The 23,783-nt window shown below is 50.0% G+C and overlaps 2 protein-coding genes across 3 annotated transcripts; both read right to left on the reverse strand.

Moving 5' to 3' along the window:
* Nucleotides 1-548: 548 nt before the first annotated feature.
* Nucleotides 549-7,081, reverse strand: WDR76 (WD repeat domain 76). The gene is made up of 13 exons (XM_031587937.2): nucleotides 6,972-7,081; nucleotides 6,632-6,886; nucleotides 6,455-6,547; nucleotides 5,953-6,008; nucleotides 5,105-5,219; nucleotides 4,668-4,763; nucleotides 4,532-4,575; nucleotides 4,304-4,457; nucleotides 3,778-3,930; nucleotides 2,931-3,145; nucleotides 2,550-2,702; nucleotides 1,859-1,912; nucleotides 549-1,256 (listed from the first exon to the last, which is right to left on the reverse strand). The coding sequence occupies exons 1-13, from the start codon at nucleotides 7,041-7,043 to the stop codon at nucleotides 1,001-1,003; spliced, it is 1,716 nt and encodes a 571-aa protein (XP_031443797.2). The 5' UTR covers nucleotides 7,044-7,081; the 3' UTR covers nucleotides 549-1,000.
* A 632-nt stretch (nucleotides 7,082-7,713) lies between these two features.
* Nucleotides 7,714-23,745, reverse strand: BLM (BLM RecQ like helicase). Of its 2 annotated transcripts, XM_031587932.2 has the most exons (21): nucleotides 23,440-23,745; nucleotides 22,883-23,361; nucleotides 21,648-21,837; nucleotides 21,126-21,247; nucleotides 20,803-20,935; nucleotides 19,647-20,380; nucleotides 18,625-18,801; nucleotides 18,333-18,451; nucleotides 17,797-17,910; nucleotides 16,952-17,050; nucleotides 16,719-16,867; nucleotides 15,862-15,968; nucleotides 14,977-15,137; nucleotides 14,299-14,494; nucleotides 13,718-13,908; nucleotides 13,444-13,591; nucleotides 12,887-13,086; nucleotides 11,570-11,762; nucleotides 11,038-11,160; nucleotides 9,679-9,886; nucleotides 7,714-8,473 (listed from the first exon to the last, which is right to left on the reverse strand). In XM_031587932.2, the coding sequence occupies exons 1-21, from the start codon at nucleotides 23,535-23,537 to the stop codon at nucleotides 8,314-8,316; spliced, it is 4,101 nt and encodes a 1,366-aa protein (XP_031443792.2). In that variant the 5' UTR covers nucleotides 23,538-23,745; the 3' UTR covers nucleotides 7,714-8,313. The 2 variants fall into 2 exon arrangements, with proteins under 2 accessions (XP_031443792.2, XP_090005336.1); XM_090149210.1 differs by lacking the exons at nucleotides 22,883-23,361; nucleotides 23,440-23,745 and adding an exon at nucleotides 22,169-22,875 and having other exon boundaries at nucleotides 7,963-8,473.
* Nucleotides 23,746-23,783: the final 38 nt, after the last annotated feature.

The raw sequence follows: 23,783 nt of genomic DNA on the forward strand, positions 1-23,783 counted from the left end.
GTTCCTACCTCAGCCCGTAGTCAGTGTGTCTATGCAGTGCGTGGTAGCCCCCGCCCGGTGCCCCCAGCACCGCCAACCTCGGCCTCCTCCATCCGCTTCCTTTAGGCCAGCGATGCCATCAGCCCCACAGAACCCCGCCCTTCTCACCCGGCGTTTTACCACCAAAACCACAGGAAATGGGTAATGTCCATGCTATGTTTTCCCACGTCCGGTGTCCCAGCACCTGTTAGTTTTATGTCTTTATATTCGGGTGTTGTTTCCATAGGTTCTCGTGTCGAACAAAAACGGAGTCGTAGCGTACTGCATCTTTGCGCAGTAGACGGTGAAATACCTGAAAATGTGAATTTCTTAGTTTTCATAAGAAAAACCTAGGAATTAACCTTTCATGTGCCAAATACTGTAAGCTACATTTTCCTTCAAAATGTACCTTTTTCTACATATTCGATATCTTAGTGAGCATAAAATCATTGGTGCCATGAGAAGTATTTTTAAATTGAAATAAATATTTAAATATCATGGAAAAAAAACAAAAACAAAACTGACTTGGTTTGAGATTTGTTTGCTCTCGCACACCTCAAAGCTGAGCGTGAGGCCATGGAGCCAGCAGCAAGGTGACAGCCAGGTGTGGCACGTGTCCCCAGATGTTGCCCAGATGTGCCACGTTGTGCCCCAGGATGCGTCCAGTTGTGCCCGCAGATGTTCTCCCAGCTGTGCCTCCCAGTTCCCCCAGACATGCCACAGGTGTGCCTCCAGTTGTACCCCCCGGGGCCCAGATGTTCCCCCAGATGTGCCACTTGCCCCTCGGATGTGCCCCAGACCTTCCCTCATTAGTCCCTCACCAGGGAAAACAGCTCTTTTGGTATAAACCCCGCTGGCTGCCACCTTTAGCTTAGTATCTTTTTATTGAAAGGAATGCCTAACCACAAACACAGATAAAGCACTTATAAGCCGCAGTTTGCTCCCCCGCAGCTCCATGCAGGACAGCCCCCCGTGCCCCTCCCTACTCCATGAAGACGTGCAGGCGGCCACTGGAGTTGCCACCCACGAGGACATTCCTGGTGGGGTGGAACGCATTGATGGAGCACACCGAGCCCAGGCACTCGGGGTTGCAGAAGGCGTGCAGCAGCTCCCCCGTGTCCTGGAACACCTCGATCTGCCTCGGCCGCGCCATGCTGCCCACCACAAAGCACTGCTCCTGCTTGGGGTCCCACACGGCGCGGAAGCGCGTCAGCCAGCGGCCCGTGTTGTTGTTGTGCCTGCAGAGCAGATGCAGAACTGCAGCAGGAAAGCACCATCATCTATACCCTGTATTTGCCACAACCCGTCCTGCTGCCCCCTACAAACTGCCAGCTCCCACTGCTGGCACGGGGCTGCAAAGGGACAAAGAAATGAAACGGAGCAAGAATAGAACCCAGAGGACACACGGAAATGAATGGGTAGTGATGGGTCACGGATGGACTTGATGGTCTCAGAGGTCTTTTCCAACCTTCACGATCCTATTCTTCCATGCCTCAAAGCAATCTGGGTCACACCCACCCCTGATCTGGTGCCCACCCCAAGGGGCCAAGCCTGGCAGCTGGCAGAGCTCTGCGAGCAGCAGCACCTCTTGGAAACACATCCTTCACTGCTCAGTGACCCCTCCTATGTTAGAAATGCACAGAGAAATAGCGTTCAAACAGAACGCACTGCAGCCATCACAAGCTGCTGCCTCCTCCTGGCTGTGAGACCCCGTGCAGCACCAACCCCGCAGAGCCACCAACCCCGCAGAGCCACCAACCCACCCCGCAGAGCCACCAACCCACCCCGCAGAGCCACCAACCCCGCAGAGCCACCAACCCCGCAGAGCCACCCGCCGTACCTGACAGTGCTGAGGAGGGCAGAGGTGGCCGATAAAGAGCTGGTGTCGTAAACCCTGTAGGACAAAACAAGCTGTGCTGATGGACACTGGATGTGGCAGAAGAGGCAGCCCCACCTCGGGGAGCACTCTGAGCACCCACACAGTGTGCAGCACTCAGCTGTGAGCACTGACGTCCCAACCACGCTCAGCAACGGGAATTTCCTCTCACACAAACTGAGGACAGACCTTCCAGAAAGCTGTTGTGAGGACAGCAGAGCACAAATGACAGGTTCCCCCATCCCATACCTCGTCCATTTCACTGTGGCACAAGAAGGTGCCTGGGACAAGGAAGGAAAACCCTGGTGAAGGCGCACTGCCAGCAGCTCCCAGGGTGGGACCACTGGCACAGCTCTGCTGGGCTCTCCTTCCCCACACAGCAGCTGTATGGGGGCAAAAGGCTCAGCAGCACGAGCTGAGTAATGACCAAAAAGGTTCCCTGATCAACATTCTTCAGGAAAATGAAAATCAGAAAAATAAAATCAAAACCAGCATACGAACGCCTACGCAAAATGCCATTTCAAGAAGTGACGGAGGCAGAGGATGCTCTCAGTGGTGGGCAACAAAGACAGGAACTAATGAACCAGTGCACTGCAGGCTCAGCCCTCCCACAGCCTCAGCCCCCCATCCACAGCCTCAGCCCCCCCAGCCTCACCTCAGCTTGTCGTCTGCACACACTGTGACCACGCGCCGCCCGCTGACGGGTGAGAAGTAGGCAGAGGCCACGCTCTTGGTGTGCCCATGCAGGGTGCTCACAGCTTTGTTCCCACTGCGCCGCAGCCATCGGACGTCGTAGACACAGACATCACTGCAACGCAGCAGGTAAGGGATTGTAAAACAAGATTCCATCATTTCAAACGCTGCTGAGGACTAAAAATGGGTTTTCTAAGAGCCAAGGAAGCCGGGACCATCCAGCAACTCTGAGAACCACCCCCAGCACAGTCCTGCTCTGCACAGTGCCCCTTACAGCAGACATCAGAGCCATGCCCACGGAACGTCCCAAGCACACAACAGCAGTGCATTCTGAGCTACGTACACAGAGCCAGCAGCAAGGAAGTACTGCTTGTCCACGGGGTGCACGTCCACCGTCCTCGTCACTTTGAAGCCGATGTCTGCAGAGAGCTCCGGCGACGTCCCCGGGGTCCGCCTGTCCACCACAGCCACTGTGCCCCCCCAGAGCCCCACGATGGCCGTGCAGGCGCTGTCTTCCAGGAAATCAAAGGAGGAGAGGCTGTCCTCACTTCTGCATATCTGAGCGCCGAAGGGGGCAAAGGAAAGTAAAATCATACAACCATAAATAATAACACACACAACACCAAACACTGGGCATTTTTTGGATATTGAAAACTCTACAGACAACGAGCTGACTGGGGAGCTCCAGCCTCAGCTCTCCATTGCGTGACCCATCTGTTGAAATGGTGCACCTTTCCCACAGCTGGCAATTAACCACCCCCCCTCAGCTGGCCCTGCATGCCACTGCTGCTCCGTGCAGATGGGTTGGACTGCAAGCAAACGGAGCACCATGAGGCCCCTCAGCTGCTGCAGCACGGACAGTCACAACACTTTGCTCCCTCGAAGCCTGGGAAGAGCAAAGTCTCTGACTCATGCTTTGTGCTGGCTTCAGTTCTTTAAGCTGCCTTCATTCCCCACTTTCAAGCAGTGCTGATTTTGGGAAGGGACACACTCAGTTTAGTTTCCAGCCTCCTTCCTTCTACAATGTAGAGCTGCAGCCACCCCAGCCAAAGTGTGACTGGCTGAGCAGCACCTCCGCCCTCCTGACAGCAGTCAAAGCCACCTCGTGTGCCCCCATGGGAATGGGACCCCCCTGTTAACCCACACATAACACCTGGGCTGCAATGGGAGCAGGACAGGGCAGCACCCACCTCATCGAACACCGCCCTGCTGACGTCCCCGCAGCGCAGGGAGTCGTGGCTCAGGGACAGCAGCTGTGCGGGGTGGGAGGGCGAGAAGCGCATGCAGTTGACGGATAAGTTGTGTGGGGTGAAGATGTGTGCTCCTCCCTCGCTTGTACAGCTCTGAATAACAAAAGCCAATAAACGGATGCTTAGTGAGAGCCATTGCAGTGCTTACCACCGATTGCCACAGCTGTGCAGCGCTTGCTGCTCCATGGGACCACGGAGAGCTGTGGGAGGGGCCGCAGGGGTCAGAGGTCTCCAACATTGAGTGGAGCATTTCAAACGCCTCCACAGCTGAGGCACACACAGCTGAAGCTGGTCAGTCCAGCACAAACCCAGAACCCAAACTGCTGAGCATCCCTCCTCCCCCCTCAGCCTCCCACCCAGCACAGCTCCCGCGGCACTGCCGTTAGCTGAGCCCCCCAGCAGGAATGGCAATGCTATGGCTCACAGCGTGCCAGCACGGCGCTGCTAGGCAGAGGAGCACACTTACAACGTCCCAGAGCCCGACGTGACCGTACTTGTCACCAGCTGCCACCAGCACGGTGCTCTCTGAGGGGTGGATGGCCACGGAGCACACACGGCTGCTCACCACCTTCCTGATGCCATCCTCATGCAGCAGCATGCTGCTCAGGGCAGCCTGGTACCTGCACACACGGCCACATCAGCCACCCCAGGGAGGAGCAGAGCCCACACCAGACTCTGTGCCACCTCCCATTACCTCTTCATGTCACACGTGGGCTTTTCAGTGTCGTTAGTGTTCATCTAAGGATTGAAAAGAGATGCAGATCAGAATGAGACCACGTAGGACACGAGCAATGTTGCCCAGAGATGCCACCAAAGGCAGCCAGCCGTACCTCGCTCAGCCGCAGCCAGGTGCCCAGCAATGCTGTATCACTGCTCTCCTCCTGCCCATCCGCGGCCATGGGCAGCGGTCCAGCGGGGACCTGGGGCTGGGACACGGGGACAGGGGGTCACAGTTCACACCAACCACTGGCACAAAGCTGAGCATAACACTGCTCGTGTCTGCAGGCTGCTGAGAAACGCAGACTGCAGCACCCGGGGACCCTCAGCAGCACTCTGAGGTGCACTGCCTCATTTTTTTTTGGCCCTCTGAGCACCAACCACCTCCGAACATCAATCACCTCGGAGGAGATGCAGGCAGTGCAGTGCTCAGGGTGTGCACTCCCCTGCTGCCAGCAGCACAGCCTGAAGGACTTTCCAGGGAGCACGGCAGCGCTCAGCAGCACACGGCTGTCCCCCTGCAGCCCCCCCAGCCCCAGCCCCATCTCACATATTCCTCCTCCTGCGCCGGTGCCTCCACCTGGGGGACCTCTGGGGGCTGCATCCTCTGGAGCCGCATGGACCTGCGCTGCACTGTGCTGCCCTCAGCCTTCCTGGGCTTTGCTCTGCAATGACAGCACTGCTAAGTAACAGAACTCCTCCATAAGCACAATTTCCAAGCAAAACACTACAGAACAGCCCTGCAGCCCGGACACCTGAACCCAACTGCCCTGCCCCACGCTGCCATCGCTCCTTCCTTCGGTAACAGCAGAGAACAACAGAGCAGTGGCAGCGCACACGGATTTATGACATTTGTTTCCTTGTACTACATCCTGACTCCGCTTTCCTCCCATCCCTCCTCATTTATAATTCATCCTTCCACTCACTGATCTGCTCATCTTCTCCCTCCTTTCATCACAGTCCCCATTACTTTGCATTAATGCCATGCATTTCCCCGCTCCCCCCATCCCCTCCCTCTGCCTGCTCCTCCCGCTGCCCTGCTCCCCTCTCCTCTCCCTGCCCTTTGCTTACACCACTCAGCACTTCTCCCTTTGGCCATAATAAAGAAATATCTCAGGGAAGGAGAATAAAAAGAAACCAAAAAGCACCTGAAACACCTTCAGACAAACAGGATGAAGGGAACACACTCTGACACATGATAGAAGGGCGCTCACAGCAGCACTGCATGCCATGGGATGGCAGAGCCGAGCAGCACAGCTCAGCACTGGCACAGCAGGGCCATGAGCTGCTAACGGCTCCAGAGCTGCTGGCTGCTCTGCCCATTCTGAGCACAGACACACACAAAGAAGGGCTCACACACCTCAGGGTGCAGCCACACCTCTCACACAGCAGCTTTACCTCCTGGTGACATGAGATGGTCCTTTAGCTGTGATTTGGTGGAGTCTTGCGGCTGACTTAAGAACAGAAAGGCAGAGGTTAAAAGCACACCCAGTGAGCACAAAACACGGAGCTCTATAACAACAACCACCCAAAGGCTGCAATTAGCAATAATTATTTGTAACAAATAGCAAAAAGAGGGCTTTCATATCAGGCCGTGCTCTGCCTTGCGTTGGAGCCAGTCTGAATCCTGCCTGGGTGCCCCGGAGCCACTTCCTTACAAAGCAGCAGGAACGCCAAAGGCTGCTGGCCGGACGCTCAGCGCAGGAGCGCAAAGCACAGCGCATCACCGCCTCCCCGAAGATCCACATCAGCGTCCCGGAGCCCGGCAGGCTCCCAGCCCCCCCAGCTCTGCGCGCAGCGCCGGCCGCACGGCTCCCCCCATCGCGGCCGTCGGGCACACGGAGCCGCTCCGTCCGAGCAGCGCCCAGCGGGCGGTCACACGGCCGGGACCCGCACCGACCTCGTGCAGCTTCAAAGCGGCGAAGAATTTGGCGTTCTCGGAGATGTTCTTCAGCCGTTTCCTCTCGTACGCCGACAGCTGCGGGCTCCCGTCCTACGGCGAAAGCGGCCGGTAGTCCGCGCCGCGGGAAACGGCGGGGGCCTCCGTTCTCCGCCCGCCCCGGTGTCCCGCACCCACCTGCCCCAACTCCGTCCCGTCGCTGTCGGCGTCGCCGTCCGACCCGCTGTCCGCGCGCTCCGGGCCGCAGGGCTCCGCGCGCCGCCGCTTCCCGTCCCCCCCCGCCGCCCCGTCGTAGGCGCCCAGCAGCCGCTTCTGGGGCAGCCGCCGGCCCGGCGCGGGGAGCGGCGTCAGCAGCACGCGGAGCTGCGGGGAGCGGCGCGGGGCCGGCTGCGGGGCCGGGGGGGGCGCGGCGGGGGGCGGCGGGGTGCGCTCCTAGGGGGGGGAACGGGGAGAGACGCGGCGGTGAGCGGGGAGCCGAGCCGAGCCGAGCCGAGCCGCCCCCACCTCCCGGCCCGACCTGCATCTGCTGCTGGGAGCGCGGCGACAACTCCCGGCGCTCCGCCGCCGCCGTCCCGCTCTCCGCCGCCATCAGCGCGGCGCTCCTCGCGGGGCGGATCCGGCCCTTCCCGCGTCCCGCAGCGGCTCCGCCTCTCCCGGGCGCCTTCCGCGGGGCGGGGCGGGGCGGCGTTCGGTGCGCGGCGCCGGAACGGGGCCGTTCGGCTGTGGAGAGCCGGGCTGCGTTCACGGCCGCCCCGATCGGTGGAACGGAGCCGTGCTGGAATCGCACCCCGCAGCTGCGTCGCATCGCGGGGCCGGGACGGCTGGAAGCCCGCCGAGATCCCCGCCGCGCCCCCGGCCCGCACCCACCCGTCACTCCCCGCCCTGCATCCTGGCCCTCCCGGCACAACGCGAGGCTCTCGCCTCGCCCCGAGGCCCTCAGCTCCCATCCCGGCACCGATACTGCTTCGGGACGGAGGACAGGAGGAGGTTACGCTGAAACGTGCCCCGGGTTGCATAAAACCCATCGCAGCGCTTCCAGGCGCGGTGCTCCACCCCCCAGGACCGCCCGCTCCACCCAAACGGCGCGCGGCGCAGCCGTGCCCGCCGCTCCTCCGGCACAGCACCTGCACGTGGAGGAAGCCGTGCGGTCCTGGAGGCCTGGGACACCACGGGGCTGCCTGGTGCCCGCAGCAAAACAGCAGCTAACTGAGAGCATGAGAGGAGTGCACTGACAGCAGCGTGGGGACACAGCAGCAGCTGTTCCAGCCCCAGGATTAGGGACACAAACTGAAACTTAGAACTGCTAAGTTGTGTTTTATACATGAGGTTAACACCCCAAGAGGCACGGGAACAGGTTGCCCAAGGAGGCTGTGGATGCCCCATCCCCTGCAGGCATTCAAGGCCAGGCTGGATGTGGCTCTGGGCAGCCTGGGCTGCTGGTTGGTGACCTGCACACAGCAGGGGCTTGGAACCAAATGAGCATTGTGATCCTTTGCAACCCAGGCCATTCTATGATTCCATGTAAATTTAGAGCCCCTCAGCTCTCCAGCTCTGAAGTACTTACACAACCAGCAAGGCAGAAGAACAGAGCTGTTCACATCCTTGGGGTTCACAGCTTCAGTAACTGCTCCTGATTGCCATCCTGAGTGCATCCCCAGGCAGTGTTAGTGCAGCTGCTGGGATGGGTCTCACTACAGAACTTACAGTAGAAATAAAGCCTGAATAAATTCACGAGTTTAAAAAAAATATTTATTTAACGTGAACTTTTGGACTTGACAAATATACAAATCTAACAAGGTTCAATCAAATGAAATAAACACTACTAACCAACCCAGGACGGCATCACAGCGCTGTGTCCCTCACTGCAGCACGGCGTAGGCAGGCTGCAGGAAGTGCCTGCCGCTGGGTTTGGGTGGTGCCATGATGCCCAGCCGTGCCCCGGCCCCACGCACTGCTGAGCTGTGTGCAGGAGCTGCAGCCCTCGAGCCGGGCGCCCTTCGTGTCCGCCTGTATTTGGCCCTGCCATGGTTGGAGAGAGCACAGCGTTACATGTGAAGCACGGAGCACTGCCCCCTTCCCTGCCCCCGGTGTGTTTATGCAGTTGCACACTAAATAAGAGTCTTTGGATGACTGTACTTCTGCAATGCAAATGAAGTGTAGCTGCTGCTGTGACATCTGCCCAGGGGCGAGCAGCAGCCTGAACCAGGGACACTGACCAACCTGACTCCCATTAATCCAATTAGAGTATCAACATTAAGTGACATTTCAGGGTCAACAGCATGTAACAACTAACATTTTAGTAGATGGGAAGGTGGAGAGGGTGAGAATAAAGCCTGCTGAGCTGGAACTGCTCTTTCCTACAAATAGACAGATGCATAAAAACCTGGACCCCCTCCGGAGGGGGTCAGCCAGCACAAAAGGGGAATCCCAGAACAAGAGCAGCAGTGGCAGCAAGCACCCAGTCCTAACAAGGTGTGCTGTGCCATTTCTGACACAAGTGACTAAAACTTGGTAGTTAACAAAAGACAGTGTGGTTTAGTCAGGTGTGACTGTCCAAGCAGGGCTCTTACAGTGTGTTTTGGAGAACACAGCAGTACGACTCAGTGCTATCCTTGTGAGCTCCTCCATGCCATAAATGAAGCAGGTGCAAAATCAAGCAGGTATTTTCATATAGACACCTCTAATAGACACCTATTTTTCATATAGACACCACTACACTTCCTGCATGATCCCATAAGCTATGTGAGCAGCGTGAATTTGCATAGATTTAAGAGCAATAACAGCAGCAGTGCTACAGTTATGCTTTACGAGCAGATCAGCAGGATAAAGAACAAAAACGACATGCCTACAGAGGAGAACACGGTCAAGCCAATTAAGAAAAAACAAAGCTGAAGTTTGATTACAGTGCAATCATGTAATCTAATTACAAGTGAAGAAGTGATCAGTATGAAAGCACTGAGAATGTACCTCTCATTTGCCCTGCACGTGGTGATTTCCAGCAGTGGGAAGGTGAATCATGAAATCGGGGCTTACTTACGGTGCTGCACTGCACTGAAAAGCCCAGAAGTGACATTTGCTGAGCTTTAAAGCTCAGTACTGGATGAATTAACCTACACGTAAGCCCATACAATTACTAAGAAAATGCACTACGCTAACAGTGCAGTTCTGGGATCATCACCACGTTATCCCAGACAAAAAGTTCCAGCTGACCCCAGCCAACATACCCTTTGGAATAAAACTGCTGGCTGCCACCACCACTCGTCTTTTTCCTCTTGGATTCTCCGAAGTTTGGCAGCCTTTTCCTCTTCCTTCTTTGGTTTGCATTGCCACCAAAATAGCTTGAGGTCACAATGTTGTCTTCTGCTTCCTCCTCACTCCCAGCTGTGCCAGCGCTCCCCGGGGCCACGTCCACACTCTGGCAGGCAGCATCTTCTGCAGACAGTCAGTGAATCACAGCTAATGAAATGGAAAGGCTGCCTGGGCCAGCCAGGGCACGCTAACCCTACCAACCCTGTCCCTGCATTTCAAACCTCCTCACGCCGTGTTCCTCCTGCTCAGCTAGGGGCATTTCTTCCTTGGGCTGGTGTAAAGCAAAGACAGCCAGAAGGCAGTTTGGGTACAGCTCACCATGCTCTACATAAAAGAGATCGTCCCTATTTTCACTAACTCAGCTTCTTGTCTCAACCATTATGGTACCACTGGGCTTTCTGCCATCGCACTGGAAAGAATTATGGAATCCACCATAAATAATACAGTCAAATACAGCACTTGTTTCTAAGAACAATGCCAGGAGATGCTGACGGCATCTCAGACAGCAGAGATCTCCTTCTCAATCTGTCCTAACAGGAAGACCATGACTCCTCCCACAGGCAGCAGAATGCAGTACTTAAGTCAGGTTTGTACACACGCATTTATTGATGGCCCCAGTGTCAAACCTGATGGCTGCTGCCCTAATTACAACACAGGCTACCTGCTGTGCTTGCATGAAGTTGCCAGGTTTACATGGCTCAGTGCTCCCCTGAGCTGCTCATTGTGTTTCAGGTGAAGAGCTGCACAACCTGATGGTAAAACACCACTTGTCTTTTTTCAACCTAGTTTTGAAATTCTTCACATTTAAGTGAGAGCTAGTGAGTGCAGACCGAGATGTTCTGACCTCGGTTATTATGAGAAATAAAAGGCAGTGGTTACTGACAGCCTGCCAGGCTGCAATGCTACCCAAACACAGAAAATTCAGGTGGAAAAATACACGGAGGTGCAAGATCCTTAACCTCAAGGTCCTGGAGTCTCAGTGTAACTAAGTATATTACACAAATCCCAGCAACCAGCAGGAAAGGTGCAGAGCAGTAGGCTTACTCTTTGTTTTCCTTCTCCAGTCTTTTAGACCTGTGCTGAATTTAACTGGTGAAAAGACAGCAAAGATCTCTGTACACTCTGAAAAGGTGCAATTGCTCCCTTTTGTAGTTACTGAACTCCAAGAAATAGCAAATTGAGTTTAAAACAAGGTAACTTTTGAGTGGAACTTCTTATAGGTAAGGAAGGAAGAGAATTAAATAGGAAAATGCACGCTTAGGTGCAAAGAATACCTGGCGTTGTCCATTCAGAGTACTTATCCATCACTTTCATGATTTCTGCACCATATTTCTCCAGTTTATCTTCTGTGACACCATCAATCTGCAGCAAAACCTCCGCATCAGAAGACAAGGTTTCTGCAACAGAACAAGGTGCTGGTCAGACCTATCAACCTAATGTGTTAAGAGAGACCACAGTGGAATATTCTGGAGGAAATTGGTTCTGTTTTTATTTAGGAAATAAGCCTTTTTTTTTTTTTTCCTGGTAGATTTACTTCCAGCTAATTAGCACAGAAACCTGTCCAAAAGCTTTCTCTGAAAATGTTTCAAATCTGCCTTGCAGCACAATCACCTGAACGGCTGTGGTACTTAACCACAGCTGTGGGGAACCTATGCTGCAGGTGCTGCTCCCAAGGGACACACTCAGCTGTCAAACCCTCTCTCTCTCAATTTTAAACAACCATGGATGTGCTGGCAGCCAAGGGCACAGCCACACATGCAGACCACTGCCTGCAGAGGGTTCTGACCAGCAAGGAGCTGGCATTACCTGCTATTTTCTTTAGAGTTGAAGTACTGAAAATATTGAAGTAATGGACATCAAAGATTTTCCCAAGAGTTTTGCAGGTGTCTGTAAGTTCCCCAAGGCATTTTTTGACCATCTCTTCCCGCTGTGACATTTTTGTCACAGAAGCCCTTTGCTTTCTAATGGCACTGGCATTTTCAGTTTCATGAAATTCCACCTGTTAAAATAAAGCATAAGTAAACTGCATCAGGGAGGGGTTACTGCAGAGTAGTCATGAGAACACAGATTAATGACATAGAAGAACAACAAAGGAAACCAAAAGTATTTTCTGATGGACCAAAAGAAAGCTGTTTACCCAGTTTAAAACGCTTTTTAAATGATCTTTTCTTTTTTACAGCCCAGATGACAACCATTCTCAACCACTCATAAAGTTCTTCTACAAAGAACAAAGCATATACACAGCACAGGAAAAAGTCCTGTACTCCCAGCACACAGCGAGCTTTAAACAGAGGGCACTAGGTCTGCTGCTGAGGGCTCTTCCCTTATGCCAACACAGCACTAACAGGAGGCGCTGCCCCAAGCAGTGCTGGGACTGGTTCCATGACCTTCTTGAAAAAGCATTTGCTTTCCCAGAGCACCAGTGGCTGGAAAAAATAGAGCAGAAAATGCAGGAGGAAGCAGTGCTGTTCCTTTCTCTCTCTCTCTCTTTTCCCCTTAGCTAGCCCTTTCTGTATTGATTGTAATCATAGAGTCACAACTGGCTGAGGGTGGCAGGGACTTCTGGGCCCACCTGGCCCATGCTCCACTGCAGAAGGGACACCCAGAGCAGGGTGCTGAGGTGAACACTTTAGACAGCTTCTGAAGATCTCCAAAGAGGAGACTGCAGCACCTCTCTGGGCGGCCTCTGCCAGTGCACAGCAAGGCAGCACTTCCCAAGGATCAGACAGAACCTCCCGTGTTCCAGTTTGTGCCACCGCCTCTTGCCCTGGCACTGGGCACTGCTGAAAACAGTCTGGCTCTGTCCTCCTTGCACCTCCCTTCAGGTATTTATGGACAGTGATAAGATCCACTCCCCAGCTGCCCTGGAATCAGGTGGAAGGAGGAAGAATAGAAACATTTAATTCTCTCCAGTCCTCTCAAACTCATCTTCTGTCTCACGATGTTACTATAAGAATCCTGTACTAGAGTCATGACTGTTGGATTCTGTTTCCCACATCTGCTGAAGCTCATACACCTGAGTTGGTACACAAACTATGTTAGAATGATCCCAGGGTATATGCTGCACAAAACCTGTAGCTCAAAACAATATGTTCAAGAACAAGAAATCTAATTCTTAAATACCTGCAGCAACCCATTTAGCACCGCCTGCGCTTTTTCTCCTAGAACTACGTAGGCCACAGCTTGGTCATTAGCTGTGATGTACAGGTCTTCATCCAGGATCTTGTCCAAGACCAGCTTCCTGAACAGCCTTTCAACGTTGTGCCGTGAGTAGGCAGCGCCCTTCCCAAATATCCCAGACTGAATCTTCGCACTCTTTGCTCCTGCACAACAGCAGTCACAGGGTTAGCCAGCAAGCAGAATGCCTGCACACACGTTTACAAACACAGAGAAGACTCCCCAGGGGTTTCCCATAGTCTGCCTGCACGCACACAGAGCATGCAAGTACCAGAAAGTCCAAGCACCTGCAGTAGATTAACATTATCACTATAGCAACCTGCAATAGATTAAAGCTCTCGTCTCATTTATTTTCCATCACCTAACCACATAGGTGGTAGGGAAGAATAATTTTGCCAAATATATCTTGTCTTAAGCTGCTGCTGATATTACAAAGACCTAATGATACTTAAATTTCTGCACCAAGTCTATTTTGGTGTTGTTTCTGGAAAAACAGCACTTACCCAAGAAAATGTCTACCATCATATTCAATGTGTATCTTCCAGAGCCTGTATTTCTATTTCCATTTATTCCTCCCATTTGTCCACAGTGTTGCTGTACAAATCTTATGATGCTTTTCACTTCATCTGTTACATTTCTTGATTTGTAGTCCTAGTAAAAGAGATTTGATTAGGAAACGACCTGATGTGGTTCTATCCCAATGCAAGTTTTTACTGCCAACCTTGTTTGTCATGATTGAGCTTTTACCAGTGTAACACTTACAACTATGATTTTTACCTTCTTTCTACTGCAGTTATCACAAATAACTTCTGGGTGATCTTTACAAAAGTTCGGATTGAAGTCAGTCTCTCCAAAGTAGGCCAGAAGCTGAATTCTCCGGCAGTCGACGACGTTCTCGCAGTAATGCACCATGCTGTACAGGTTGTTGAAGTGGGTCTGTCTTGTCTGACTGTTTCCATCCTTCTCCACTGAAATGAAATCAGTTCAGTTGTGTTTGTTTTATCTACCCCTCTTTTTGGATGTTATCAGATGAAATATAATATTCTTTCTTGCTTAAAAAAGACAGATTTTACCTCCCACAACTTAAAGATCGAAAAAGAGAACAGTCTGCAACAATAAATATGAAAAGGTGGACACGTATAAAGAAAAATGGTTCTGACTAAAAAGATCAAATAACAAAAAACTTCAATTACAAAAAGTTATTCAGGTAAACAGTGAAATGAAGATGCAGTTCTCCCTTCTTTACATACTACATGTGGCACTTCTAAGTGAGAAAACAGCTCAGCCTGAGACAGGAAGCAGTCAGTGGTTTCTTTGCCATTGTCCCAGTTAAGGTACAAACAGAAGAAGTTGCTTACTCAGTATGAGCCTCCTGAGCCTGGTGACATCACTGTAGCTGTAGAAGAGCAGGCAGTGAGACATTTCACCATCCCGCCCAGCCCTGCCCGACTCCTGATAGTAGCCTTCTATAGATTTTGGAAGGGAAGCATGGATAACATAGCGGACGTCAGGTTTATCTATTCCCATTCCAAAGGCAATGGTTGCACATATAACCTACAAAGGAAATAACACTTTGTTATTTAGCTATGGAAAGCATTCATGTTCACTCCAAATAGACATGTTATCAGGCTTATGAAACCACGCAGAATGTAGAATATCAACTGGAATCCTGGAAGATGGGGATAATATAGTACAGATCTCTCTTTCTTTCAGAAGGAGACAGAAGGAAAGCTGCAGATTGGAGAGTCTCAAAATGCAATTCAGCAAGCACACCTCGAGCTGCTCCCGCAGCCTCACACAGCTCAGCTCCTTCCTCCCAGAGCACCACACCTTGGTGCAGGGCTGCAGCCTTTCATTTGTAATGAAAATGAAAAGAAGGCTAACATTTGGCAGATCTGTTCTGATCTGGTACAGCCTGCAGCTGATTTGGCAATATCATTACACATCTCTCTTTTCTCATGCTGGGCCAAAAGTGATAAAAATGCTCTAAATCCCATTCAATTTTTTTTCCTCCTCCCCAATTGCAGTTCTGTTACCTGGCATCCTTCTTGATTAACCCACTTCTTCTGTACGAGATCTCTGTTGGAGTCCGTGAGGCCAGCATGATAGGCAAGTGCAGCAAGGCCTTCCTTCTGCAGCATGGCTGCTGTTGTGTCACACTCGTGACGGGAAAGGCAATAAATTATCCCAGAGTCATCTGTGAACATAAAGAAGAGGTGCTTGAATAAAGCAAGTGAAAGAGAATAAAGCTATAACAGTCTTACCTGTCAGCCAAATACTGCATTACACTTACCAACCCTTTCCTACACATGCAGCTACTTAATAAAGAAAAGTAATTTCATTACTATCTGATGGTTATGTTAGTTTGTCCTCATTCAATTCCTGGCTTAGAGGGGCATATGTGCATGCCCATGGAATCAGGAAAACAATTCTTGCTCAATACTGTGCAATCTTCAGATTTAAAGTACACTACTAAAAAAGGACATGGATGTAGAGCTAGTCAATAACACACCAGGCTACAGCACAAAAGAAGTGACAAAGGCAGCATGCTGCAGTCAAATTCCAGCAGCAGGAGATGCAGGGCTCCAAAAAAGAGCCTAGAGAAAGAAGACTCGCTGATGGTAGAATTAAAGGGAACCACAGATAAGCCGACAAACAGAATTAAGCAATTAAATTGTTTAATAGATATTAGATGACACAGACCACCTCCATAATTTCCTTTTTCATTTTCACTGGAACTCCTAACTGTAAATCTGATCCACAGTACCAACAATACAATTCTATCTCCTATTTGTTCTTCCTATGAATATGTAAATAGCTTGAAAAAGGCAAGCATTGTTTTCCTAGCATCCTAAAGGCTCTTCCTGCCTTACAGGGAGTTGCTGAAGAGGCACTGGCATGCTGTACTGCTCAGTACTCACGTGGATGGTATTTTTTAATCCACTCCAAGCAATCCATTGCCACCTTCTTTGGCTTCTTGGGCAGTACATCATATTTCAAGTTATGCCTGTTGAAGCTCATTGTAAACCTAAAACAAAACATGTTATCAGTGCTCACCAGTCTTATGGGTGCAGAACTCCTTTCAACAATCTAGGTGTTGACTGGAATGTCCCAAATTAAAGCAGCTGCCACACAAATTCTGTGTCATCTGCATAGGAATTATTGCTCCATATGCTCACTGAGATTCATATCACCCACACTTTGGGTCTAAAATTTCTGATTGTGGAAGTCTGCATCGAAGAAACCTCTCTAAATCTAACCAACACTCACACAGTAATTTGCAGGGCCTTCATTTTCCTTCTAGATACTCGTATCCTTGTCTGACCAATCAAAATTGCCAAACAGATTTCTAAGATTAACAAAAAAGTCACTGATACAATTCTTTTTTTCTTCCATCATGTACAACAAAAAGGCTGCAATGTGGTCCAGACCCAAGGGCTCCTCATTACCTATCTTAGTGCCAGCTTTAACTACAAGCACTTCCAGCTCTTGGAGTTTTCCAGCATTCTCACAAAAAGCACTCAAAAATGTAACCTGCATATTTTGTCAGTGATGTTATTTCCTTTTAAAGTTTCCTTAATCAAGCGAGTTTGGCAAGTTTTCTATTGGTAATATTTTGTATATAAGTTGCATTAAATTCCATGCACACACGGTCATTTAATCAGATACAACTACTAAGTGTCCTGGATGGGCCTCTAATGCTTTCTGTGCTTTCCCAGGTTTTCCACTCAGATGCTCTGCAGCTCAGACTGTCCCAGGAAATTGCTGGACAACTTACACTTGTGGTTTTAGCATCTCAAGCTGATTCTGAATATCCTTCTGCACTCTTGGGTTAGCAGTGGCAGTGAGAGCCATCATAGGAACAGAGTGAAACTTCTTGCGGAGCATATTCAGTCGTTTGTAGTCTTTTCGAAAATCATGACCCCACTAGTTAAAAAACAAAAGTTAAACATATCTAAGATGGTCCCACTCAGTTCTTTGCCATTCTGAAAACCAAAGCCAAGCCTTTACCTGGCTAACACAGTGAGCCTCATCAATGACAAAACGCGCCAGGAGTTTCCGGTCGTAGAGATTTTCCAGGGCTGACAGCAGTCGGTTGCTTGCACAAATCTGTGAGCAGCCAGAAGAGACATTAGAAAGACAAGAAACAAAGCAAAGTGTCACCGACCAAAGGCTGCAGAAACAACGGCTCTGCAGCAGAGCTTAGGCTGGTTGCACAGGCAAAGCCTGAAGGCACCAAGAGGATGGCAATCACCTTTATGCCAACTGACAGCGCAGAAGCTGATGCAGAATTGCCATAAGGTTGTAAGATCAGCTACACAGAGATCCTACAACCTGATTAAGTTTAAAATGACTTCTGTCATAAAAGGCAAGGAAGGAAAAGCTGAAAAAAAACAACATTCAGCACACTAAATTGTCCCCTCTTACAATGCTGTCTGGCCCAACCTCACTTCTAAAGGCAAGACATAATTAACCACAAGATGGTGTCCTGGCAGTCACCTATTACCTTGGCAGTTCCATGTTTTTATCCTGCTCAAGATTCTAGTAGCTACCTGACAGCAATTAGCCACTAACTCGTGATCTCATACACTGAAGATGTACAGGGTGTTTTTCTTCAAGAATTTAAATTCTGCAGATATTACACTTGGATTGCATTCTTGGTTAATTACTTCACAAAATCAGTTGCATCCATAGAAAATCCCATCAAATTACCTAATTTGTTTCAGCCTTGTGTTTGTTTTGTTTGTTTGTTTGTTGCTAGAAGTCTCCTCTAAGTTCAGTGTTTCCCCTTTAACTCTTTATAGCAAATCCCCTCTTATTGCCTCCATGACTTTACAGTTCAACCAAATACAAACCTTCTCAGGGGTAACATACAGAAGCTTTATTATAGGATCTTTTTTGGACAGCTGCATATATATTTTTGAAGCATCAGCATCTGTTATATCACCAGTCAGGTACGTTGCAGCAATCTGTAAAAAATAATTAAGAATATTCAGTTCATGAATATGCATACGTGAAAACGGAAATATCTCCAAATCTTAGTCCTACACTTTTTACCTGGTTTATAACTAGATGCACCTATTCACTATCCTTAGCAAACACTACACAAGAAAGCACTGACAATGTCATTACAGAAAACATTTGAATCCTCACTGCTCTTTAACACATCTCCAATCACAAACACCTGAGCATTAATAAACCGAGTGCTAAGACTGCCAATGTATTCTAATGTTCACCTAAAGCAGATCTTCCTAGAAAACTTTTTACAGCTGCCAGCCCAATGAATTCTTGTCGCTTCTATCTGAGACACACAAGATTCATCATAACATTCCAGATTCCCAGTGCACTGATCTGCACTGCGACTGAATGAAATAAAGCTGACTGAACTTACGTCTAAAGTTTTCAGCTTCTGAACTTGGTCTATTATCAGCGACCTCAGGGGAGAAATGACAACAGTGACCCCAGCAGAGACACACGCTGGTAACTGGTAGCACAGACTTTTACCACCGCCTATAAGAGTGAAACAGAATGCAACAAGTACCAGATAAGGGAAAGAAAGGGGGGCAGGGCAGAGAAGGAACAGAAGCAGGGAGTTCTTATTCTCATTTTATAGCACCCTCAGAAACAAACTTTGGCACCAGACTGCTGAAACCTGCAGCTGCACAGTCTTTGTAGATACATACCAGTGGGCATTAAGATGAAACAATCTTCTCCCAGAAGAGCAGCGTTGATGGCCTCCAGCTGATTTGTCCGGAAAGAGTGCAAACCAAACTTCCTGTGAAATATTTTCAACATTTCTTCAGAGTGGGAAAATTTCATCCCCCTGAAACGTTCGTGTGCAGGGTTATGAACCAGTGGCTCTAGCAGACAAAGAAAGCATAGTTAAGTTACAATTCCAAGTTGCACTACATCTCTTAGAACATAAAATGTTGGTGCAACAGATTGCTTAGCTACTGCTTCAACTCGTTAAACCTCTACAACTCACACCATGAGTTGCTATACACAAATAAATAAATGAAAATGCAAGTGACTAGAATTTAAAACCAGCTCCAGAACGGTAACTGTTTTACACTGCCAAACTACATCTTTGCCACAGAAAACCTGTTTGTGTTCTCCCTGTCTGTGACAGCAAGTTACAAGCTAGCTGCAGCAGCAGGAAGGTGTCTGCCCAGCCAGGGAGTGCAGCCAGAGCACCTCTCACTGTGGTTATATCTTCAAAAACATGCAGCAGAGCAAAAACCTGCATCACTTAGAACTTCTCTGCTTTCACCACTCCATTCTTGCAAGAATCAGTAATATTGACCTACATCCAAGCACCTGAGGGGTTAGGTTTGCTTCAACAAGTGACCAAATTTGAATATTTTGTATAAGCAGCTTTAAGTATTGCATGGCAATACTGCAGAGTCATCATTTAATTAGAGCACAGAAGCATTCCAGTTTCCAATTTTAGCAGCTTCATCTCCCCAGCAGCCTGCAACCTGCATGGCAAATGAGCATTCAAGTCTGCCACCACCCCGAGGAGAGGGAAAAAAGAAAAAAAAAAAAAGACTACAACAATGTCTTTGCAAAGAGAAACCAAAAGAAATCTCCATGCAGGCAACAGGCATCGGTGTCATCTGCAGGTAAGTTACCTGGGCTTAGACTTAAAAAGAAATGCAAATGAATGAAAAAGGGAAAGACAATAATTTGAATGAGCACAATTCACCTGAGCTGCTCTTTGCTGCAATCCCACAGCCTGGCTTTGGAGCAGTGGGATGTGGGCCCGGAGCAGAGCCAGCAGCTGCAGCGAGCAGCCTGCAGCGCAGAGAGGCAGAGCCCTCCTTCAGGGGCTGCCAGCGGGCCACAGGTGGTGCTTCAGGTGCCACAGCATCCTCCCAGCCCTCATCAAAATCATCAATATCAAAGTGGTCGAGATCAAAGTCTGTATCTTTCGCATCCGAGCAGTCCGATGCAGGAGCACCAGCAGGGGCTGTGTGCTGGGCTTTCAGAGCAGTGCTTGCAGTGGGCCTCTCGGGCACATGCCAGTTCCCACTGTCTCTCCCCGTGGGTTTTTCGCACCAGCTGCCACTGAACGACGCCTCCGAGGGTCGGCTGAGAGAGGCGCTGCCTTTGCCATTCACCTTGGGGGAAGGAAGTGCTGCAGCATCTAGGCAGATGACATCCTGATCAGTTTCCTTTGAAGCATAAGAGGTATCCAAGTTATCAAGTGTTTCATTTCTTATTGTAGAAAAACTGCTTGAATTAACAGTCCTGGAAAGCACAGATGGAAGGTTTGTGGATTTTGGTGTGCTGCCAACAGAACTGACACCCCGACCAGGGCCGGAATACAGAGGTGTACCAGGACGTGAGGAAAGGTCTTGCTGCACACATGCCTTCCAATTTGTAGGACCACTCATGCTACTTGTTTTCAAAGCAACAGAATCAGCTAACAATTTTCTCCTGGAAGAGGCAGCATGGGAAGAAAGAAGGAAAACAAATAGTTAAGTGACAAGTAATGAGTTACCTCCTTCCACAACAAGGAATTGCTTTCACCTCTTTGTTCCTATTCAAAATACTCACGTTTGTGGTTGCATTGTATTTTGCATCCAATTTGGAAATTCTATGATACTATATTTAAAAATATTTCAAACAAATTTAGGGAAAAAGAGACTAACACCAGAACTCAATTGAACACAATAATTACAAAATTATTGCACCTTCAGTGCAGATATTAAAACAAAGGGATCCTTAACAGTGAAGAACTGATCCACACGTCACTCCACATCATCTTTACAGTGTAATGGAGACACCTACAGGCCTGATACTGCTTCATGCAGAACATGGCAATAGGAAAATAAGAAATAATACTTATTAAAACATACCGGAGCTCTCTCTGCTGAAGCAGTTCTTTTGCACATGAGACAGACGTGAGCTCATGAAGTGGAATGGCATCCACCAGCTTACAAATATCTTCCATGATGCTGTAGAGTCGCTGTTCCACACACAAGCCTTTATCTGGAAGATGGAACCCATTTCAGCATAGAGTAACATTAATTCTCATTGGAATACAGTGACAAAATGATCTCAGTTTCTCAAAGACAGAGAACACTGCAATACAGAAGTCCTAAGCCGTGCAAAACACTGAAGAAGCTGCTGCAAGCCATCCCCACAACCTAACGCATAACATTTAAATGATTTCAGGTACCTGCATGCTCTGCACTTGAGTCCTGCTCAGCAGCAGGCTGCTTTGGTGCCATCAGCTCAGGCTCAGACTCCGTGCCGTTAACTGCTGACCTTCCACCAGTAGGAGATTCTTTGAAAATATTACTAATAATAAAATAAAAGCAATTCAAATACAGAAATGCACCAGATCAACAGACATCTGTAAGAAGAAATATCTTCCGGCATGAGAGCATTAAAAATGCACACAAAAGATAAGCTTCTCAAAACCTACCTAGCATCTAAGTAGCCAAACAATTTGTTCCCACTCTGTGCACCAATCTTCTCTGAAGAAAAAGCCCCATTTCTTATGGGCAACATTTAAGGTATTTCACAAGACTCCAGAAGCAGCTGTTGGCTGCTAACTGGCCAAGCCACAAGCCGTGAAAGCCAACTCTAATAGCAACTTGTTAACAAGCAATATGCTTGTTAACATCTTTGTTGGTAGTTTTTAAAATCACCGTTTTTAACCATCCTTTCAGACAGTTCTACCAATTGGCTGTTTTACCTAACGCTTCTTACAGACGGCGAGAAGGAAGGCAGCTCTTCCTCTGGAGAGGGTGGAACTACATCCAGGTAATCATCCTCCTCCAGCTCAATGTCTGCCAGCAGCTCATTGCCAACATCACCCAGTTCCAGCCGGCCGCTTTTCTCACCATTACTCAGCTTCTGGTTTTCACCACTTCCATCATTTGTAGCTGAAAGAGAAGTGCATTAAAGTTGCTGAGTAATACTCAAAATTCATTCTGGTATCAACAAAAACACAACTGAATAGAGAAAAAAACTACTTCTCAGATTTCAAAACAATAGTTTAATACAATTGGTGACTTTTGGCAAACAAATACTTTCTGTTCCTCTTTTCTTCCCCATTAAAAACAAACAAAAACCCACAAACCCTTCCTGGTGCAAAACTGTTGCAGCTTCCCCATCAGAAGAGAAAGAAAAAGCTTCTTCAAATGTAGGAGGTGTATTTCCCTTAAAAAAACTACAGTGGTTACATTGTACACTAGATAAAAAGAGCACACTTACAACAGTAAAGACTCCTCATACAGCACTGCCCCTACACCAGAACTGGAAGGTAAACTGTAGTATCTTGTGAGGTGAATCCTCTGAGGCCATTCATCTGTAACACTTCATTTCACACACAGAGGGCAAAAGGAAACAAGGTGGTCTTAAGAAGGAAAATACAGTCCACTATTCCTTTTCCCATTTGGTGTAATGATTGACAACATTATTCAGCTGCATAAATATATTAATTTCACAAATAAAGATCAAAAGCTTTGAAACATAACAAGTAAGACACTTAAAACAGAAAAGCCAACTGGAACACAGAACAGCCAAGAACACACACTGACCAACAGCCGTGAGCTTCATAGTCTTAACTGAGGCCTGGCCATGGTCTATTTCTGTTTGCTTTGAAAGGATTGACATGGATCTCTTCTTCTGGTTTAATATTTCTCAGTATTACCTTCAGGTGTAAGTTGATTATAGATCTCTTTTGTATCAATAACAGAACTGTTTGGTTGTGTTTGTTTCTTTGTCTTTTCCCTGTAATAACCCTACACTCAGATCTGGTGAGGATGCACCTTGAGAGCTGCATTCAGGTTGGGCAACCGCGCGGTTAGCGGGCATGAGCTGGGGTTGGACTTGGTGATGAGAAAAGTCTTTTCCAACTTCAACCATGGTGCGAGCCCAGGATTTCTCCAAAAGCAAGTATTCCAGTACTCCTGTACAAACCCTCACCTGCACGAGCCTCTTCCATCCCACTGCTCGAAAGCACAGCAGCAGCTCCAGCATCGCCCAGACAGATGATGGAGCCCTGTGAGGAGCCCTGTGAGCAGCGCACCTCGGCCCCGTGCTCCTGGGGCCCCGCATCAGCCCGTGCCTTACTGACACACACGGCGGGGCCCTGAGGAGTCCTTGGGCCCTTCGGGGTCGGCACGGCCGGCCTGGAGAACTTCTTCTCGAAGCCCGACAGGTCGAAGTCGTCCATGTCGTCCCACTCGTCGCCCGTGGAGGCAGCGGGGCCCGACGAGGGCGAGGACACGGACAGGGAGCCGGGCGGGGCACCGGGGGCGGGCACGAAGCGGCCCCCGAGCGGCCCCACACGGAGATCCTTGGGCCTGGCGACGCCCCCGAGACCCAGCGAGGTGTTCACGTCCTTGTCGCGCAGCGCCGCGGGCCCGGCGGCCGGGCTGTGCGTCCTGCGGAAGGTGAAGGCCCTGCAAGAGACGGAGCCGGGCGTCGGCTCGGCGGGGCTCGGCGGGCTCCGCTCCCGCCCCCATCCCGGTGGTACTCACGCGGGCCGGCTGCGCGCAGGCGGCGCTTTGCTGAGGGCGCCGCGGGCCGAGTGCAGCCGCAGCTGCTCCCGCAGGTTGTTCTGCGGTACCGCCGCCATGACGGCCGCTCCGCTCTCACCGGCCCTGCTCGCCGCTTCCCCCGCGCCCACTTCGCATTCGGCGCCAAAACGCCGCCCGCGCCGCCATTGGGAGGAAGAGCTGAGGCGGAAGTGACGACGCGGCGCTTCCGCTTCCGCGGGGAGGGCGCCCCCCTGCGGGCAGGGCCGAGCCGCCGCAAGATGGCGCCGCCCGTAGCGCCGCTCGGCCTCGCGTTCAGCCGGCGCACGGGCGGTCAGAGAACGGAG

Source organism: Phasianus colchicus, chromosome 12, assembly GCF_987193195.1.
Source record: "Phasianus colchicus chromosome 12, bPhaCol1.hap1.1, whole genome shotgun sequence".
In the NCBI taxonomy this organism is placed as follows: domain Eukaryota; kingdom Metazoa; phylum Chordata; class Aves; order Galliformes; family Phasianidae; genus Phasianus; species Phasianus colchicus.

Excerpts from the sequence above, each read along its gene's own strand:
- WDR76 (XM_031587937.2), bottom strand. The coding sequence starts at position 7,043 with ATGGCGGCGGAGAGCGGGACGGCGGCGGCGGAGCGCCGGGAGTTGTCG. Across the intron at positions 4,764-5,104 it reads CGGCGCAGGAGGAGGAATAT|CCCCAGGTCCCCGCTGGACC; the intron begins GTGAGATGGGGC and ends CCCGTGTCCCAG. Across the intron at positions 1,913-2,549 it reads TGTGCAGACGACAAGCTGAG|GGTTTACGACACCAGCTCTT; the intron begins GTGAGGCTGGGG and ends TTTGTCCTACAG.
- BLM (XM_031587932.2), bottom strand. The coding sequence starts at position 23,537 with ATGGCGGCGGTACCGCAGAACAACCTGCGGGAGCAGCTGCGGCTGCAC. Across the intron at positions 18,452-18,624 it reads TTTCATCTTAATGCCCACTG|GCGGTGGTAAAAGTCTGTGC; the intron begins GTATGTATCTAC and ends TCACTCTTATAG. Across the intron at positions 16,868-16,951 it reads AGGCTCACTGTGTTAGCCAG|TGGGGTCATGATTTTCGAAA; the intron begins GTAAAGGCTTGG and ends TTTTTTAACTAG.